Source organism: Dermacentor silvarum, chromosome 1 (genome assembly GCF_013339745.2).
Source record: "Dermacentor silvarum isolate Dsil-2018 chromosome 1, BIME_Dsil_1.4, whole genome shotgun sequence".
NCBI lineage: Eukaryota > Metazoa > Arthropoda > Arachnida > Ixodida > Ixodidae > Dermacentor > Dermacentor silvarum.
This window is the reverse complement of record NC_051154.1, coordinates 54,648,611-54,653,776: the sequence shown is the minus strand read 5'-3', so window position 1 is coordinate 54,653,776 and position 5,166 is coordinate 54,648,611. Positions and strand designations below refer to the sequence as shown.

The following is a 5,166-nucleotide window of genomic DNA, read 5'->3' as shown; positions in this document are numbered from 1 at the left end:
GGCTATAACCAATGTACAGTTTTTAGCTTTACAGATCTAATGTGTCTTGTCTATTCTTGGCAACCTCCTACTCTTTCTGTGATTGGAATGGCCAATATTCCTGAAAGGCATCACTGAATTATTTCTGTGGGCTGTGTTGTTTTTGAACTATACAAGTACCTGCTGTTGTGCTATTAAGAATGTGATTTCCATAAATGATATTATTGCCCAAGTCTAAAAATGTTGCGACATGCTGTACCATTGTTCCTGGCGATGTATTTATTTATTTATTTACAGTACCCTCAGGGCCCAGAAGGGTGTTACAGAGGGGGTGGGTACAATAAACGATAACAAAACAACATGGCCAAACAATTAGTAGTATTTAGAGTGATAAACTCAAAATATGATCAGTTATTGCAATCTTGCAAGATGATGCCTCCTCGATGCAGGCGATGGAGGGGGGAAGGCGGTTCCACTCGGCACTGGTTTTTGGCAGAAATGAATCGGAGAAAACATTTGTGCGACAGAAAGGAATGGACACTTTAAGCCGATGATCAAGACGCGACATGTACGAAGGTTCTGAAATAAATTCTTGTTTAAGTGAGTTATTTTGATAAAAGATTTTTTGAAAAAGGCAGAGACGGGAAATCTTTCTTCGAAGCTGCAAAATTAACAAGGCCAACGTTTGACTTCATTAAAGAAACGCTAGCTGTGCGAGAATAGTTTGATAGGATTAAACGTGCTGACCTGTTCTGAACTGACTCAATGGTGTCTGCTAATGTTTTTGACCAGGGTCCCAGACAGATGACGCATACTCTAGCTTCGGTCTAATTAGTGTTTTGTAGAGCAGTAACTTCAAATGGGGTGGGGCTTTAGAAAAATTCCTGCGAACGTAGCCAAGAGATCTGTTTGCATTGTTAGTCATGTGTTCAATGTGCGCATGCCACAAAAGGTTACTGTTTAGCTGAATTCCAAGATATTTATAGGAAGTCACGTGCTCAAGGTTGGTTTCATTGATAATATAGCCGAAAGGAGTGGGTGAGTTTGACCGACGCGAGACAGACATAATTTTGCATTTAGTCGGATTTAAGAACATTAGCCATTGTGAGCACCACCTTGAAATGTTATCTAGATCTGACTGAAGCATAAAGTTATCATGCTGATTAGTTATTTCACGGTATAGAACGCAATCGTCGGCAAAAAGTTTAATAGAACTATTAATTACGGCAGGCAAGTCGTTTATATAAATTAGGAATAGTAATGGTCCCAAGACAGAGCCTTGAGGAACACCTGACTTCACGGCGCAGTGCAGGGATGCAGAATCGTTAGCTGTTACAAATTGGCTACGGTTGTTTAGAAAACATTCTATCTATTTCAGAATATTAGGATCAATATTAAGAGTACTAAGTTTAAGAAGCAATAAGCGATGAGACACCTTGTCAAATGCTTTCGCAAAATCTAGAAAGGTACAGTCAATGACCTGGCCGTTGTCTAAAGAGGAAGAAATGTTGTGTATAAACGATATTAGTTGCGTTTCGCAGGAGTAGTTTTTGCGAAACCCATGCTGAGATGAAGTGAAGAGTTGGACTCAAGAAATGAGACAAGATTGGAAAATATGACGTGTTCAAGGATTTTGCAAGGGACGCTGGTAAGTGAAATGGGTCTGTAATCGAGAGGGGAATGCAGGTTACCTGATTTCAACAGAGGGACCACCTTCCCCACCTTCCAGTCTGCGGGCAAAGTTGAGCACTCAATAGATTGGGTGAAAAGGTACATAAAAAATATAGAGGAGTAGACGGCAGCATTCTTCAAAAATTTCGAATTAATTTCGTCGGCACCACAGCAAGACGATAGTTTTAAATCTTGAATTAACTTCAATATCCCCGCAAAATCGACAACAAGTGGATCCATGGGAAAGAAATCTTCTTTGCGCATGTGTGGCTCTGTATCAATACAGCAAACAGAAAATGATTTCGCGAAAGTATCATTTAGGACATTGCAACATTCTGCATTGCTCATGGTGTTACCATCGTTATCTGTAAGAGATATGGTATTTTTCTTTATTTGAATAGTACTCCAAAATTTTGATGGATTGGTAGAAAGAAGTGAGGGAAGATGGGTATTAAAAAAAACATCCTTCGCTTCTTTTAACGCGGTACGATAAGCATGCAGCGCATTAGAATAATCATTCCAACGAGTAGATGTTCGACTGCGTTTTGCAAGATGGAAAAGCCGTTTTTTCTTGTTTGACAGTCTTTTTAATGTCGTGGAAAACCAAGGAGAGTGTTATTTCCGGAACGTCTGCGCAGTGGCACATAATTAGCGACAAGTGACGTGGCCTTGTTTTTAAACAAGTTCCAATTTCAGCCGGTACGGCTGAAAAATTCTGCTATACAGTCGTCAATGAATACGGCAAACTCATTATTAATTGCAGTGTAATCACCACTCGCATAATCTCTGATAAATTTTGCATTGTTCTTCTCATATCTAACGGAGGCCTGTTACAAATGTTACAGATTGTAGGATTTCTATTTATGAAGATTTAATAAAGCCCAGTCATTCCAATTTGAGGACACAAGCTTATTTAAGTGTTATTGTTGGACATCTTTGGGCGATGTGTAGCAGTGCATTTACAGATGGTACATATACAAAGCAAGGGTGCTGAACTTCATTACAACAGCTTTTAACAATGTCAGCCAGCATTAGGGTTGAAAATAAACCATTTCCATTAAGAGAACACTACACTGAATACACTACATTACTCTCAAAAGTATTGCCAGGTGGGCAAGTCGGTTAAGCTTCATTTCAAAGGATTCAGAACAACATACAATAACAAAGAACAGAACTGACCACATTAGTGCCACATTTTTTTCTGCCCCAATTCAAATGCTCATACTTTGCAACCTGCAAAAGCAGTAGCTGAAAAGTGTAGAGCTGCATCCCAAGTCTAAGGGCTTTGTTAGGACCGAAGTCTAACTCTGGTCCTTGTTGTGCTCATTAACATTCATCTAAAGAAACAATTTTCTAAAGAATGAAGCTTTATTCTTGGTAACACCACCCATTGTAGAAATGCAGTGGTGTACGTTGTCAATACACGGAAGTTGTCTTCATGCAATATTCGTGCATTACTACTGACCCTATTTAGTTACTGTCTCTTGGGCTGCACTCTTCCGGTGGCACATTCTTTCTATTCTGTGCCATTCCAACTTGACACTTTGTTGATGACTGGTAAAAGGCTATTCGTTAGCTCGTAGCGGGTGCCATCCCAGTCAAAGTGAGTAGGTGGAGTCTTTTCACTGTCATCGGCAAAAGTGAAATGTTTGCTAAGCTCAATAGCCAGGAGTGAACGAACCAGCCCAACTCCACCTGCCCTTTCTGGTGCGGGGTGATAGACCCTCCCTGTGCCGGCAGGCATGCAAAGGTGCTGTGGTGTAAACTCAACCTTTAGTAGGTTGCCTGCATGGTTGTGCAGGAGGAAGCCTTTTGAACCTGGCTGTTTACTTTCTTCCGGCAATTGTACTATGTGCGTGAAGACGAAGGGCACGTCATCACAGTGGACAAAATTCATCTCCCGACCACATGGCGAGATGAATGGAAACTCTGCTTCATACTTCCCAGTGTCATTATGCCGCAGCCGACGAAAGAAGAACTCCAGGAATTTCTTTTCTGTAAAGCATAAAGGCGTGCTGTTTAACATAATGAAACAATTGAATATAAAGCAATGAATATAATGAAATTCCATTCAGTCATCTATGTAGTGAGATTTAAAAAAAGAAACATGATGTACAAGTAGAACATGAGCACGGTAAAAGGTAAGAGACAGATACATCCGAAGGTACTACATGTCAGTTGATAGTGCAGTTTTTCTTTTTCCTGCCTGCATGTACAGCGATGCTGACTTGCGGCAGATTTGGTGCTGCAAGTTGTCAGGTCGGGCAAACATGCTGGCAATAATTTAAAAAAAAAAACAAAAAGGCTTTAAGCATATACAAAACCAGTTAACTATGTGCAAGCTGGAATTAATGCCAAAAAGGTATCTCAAATATTGAATGCATTCGTATAACTGCATGCATGCAAGGCAATAGGAAGCACTGTAAGCCCAACTAGAAACTGCCAGGCGTACACGTTCACCAATGCGTGCAACGGCGCGACTCGTTTAGAAATCGGTTACGTAGCTACGCGGAAGCGCGCATTCCAAGTAATCGCGCATAAATGATGTTCTTATTTCATATTCACTTTTCACATTCTGGTTTAATGTTGTGGCAGTACGAGCTGGAAGTGTGAAATAACTGCACACTGGCAACACGAAACAAAATTTGTGGAAGCAGGCAAGGACGCATTTGTCGCACGTTATGGTACGTGTGTGGCGAATGCGTGCTAACGTGCGATACAGCGGTTGATAACGCAACTGTGGTTCGAACCATAGATCATACGAGATCCCCAGCTGGAAACAGCGTAGTGCAAAAGATCAGCAAACATCTACCCACTTAAAGCAAAAGCCCCTTGCGAATGCCACTCGATTATACGATAACTATTCGGCACAATCGATCTAAACTTGCTGCGATGATTGATCACAATACCTTTGAAGCATGACGTGAAATTCTTCATTCTGGAATCGTCTAGAAAAAGCTGCATGCCAGAAGACAAATTGTCAACACAACTTATTCTCGTTAGGCAGCTGTTCTACGTGAGAATAGGGCGTACCATTCCTTGATGATCAATAAAATAGAAGTACTCCCTTGAATATTCTTTCGTAGCCTGGCCCTGTTCATAATGAAGGTTTCTAATAACGCCACGACTTGGCAGTTTACGGTGCAATTTCCAGCATAAAGCGCGCCACCTAACCATTCTTCTCGGATGTGGTAAATGCACGATTTAAACTGCTCCAATCAGTTACTAGCAAAGAAGCGTGCGTGCGCGACTCCCGATCACATCGACTGGACGATCACGCCGCTTCAAAGGATCGTTTATCTAAAAACTTAGTTTGGCATACAACCTGAATGCACGAGTATAAAGAATGCCACTGCGTACAAATAAGCGTGCATATAGTAAACCTTTGGTAACGTTGCGAAGAGTATATTTATTCAAATTTTTACTACATAATAAAATACAATTTTAGATGTTGTATTATTTAGTAATTTTACGTTTACAACATAGAATTTTAATTGAAAGACATCGTTCAATATA

At 40.6% G+C, this 5,166-nt stretch overlaps 1 protein-coding gene across 1 annotated transcript; it reads right to left on the bottom strand.

The window, feature by feature from the left end:
• Positions 1 to 2,999: 2,999 nt before the first annotated feature.
• On the bottom strand, positions 3,000 to 4,932 carry LOC119463456 (UPF0598 protein CG30010). The gene is made up of 3 exons (XM_037724300.2): positions 4,684 to 4,932; positions 4,560 to 4,608; positions 3,000 to 3,645 (listed from the first exon to the last, which is right to left on the bottom strand). Exons 1-3 carry the CDS (start codon positions 4,825 to 4,827, stop codon positions 3,167 to 3,169), a joined length of 672 nt encoding a protein of 223 aa, XP_037580228.1. The 5' UTR covers positions 4,828 to 4,932; the 3' UTR covers positions 3,000 to 3,166.
• Positions 4,933 to 5,166: the final 234 nt, after the last annotated feature.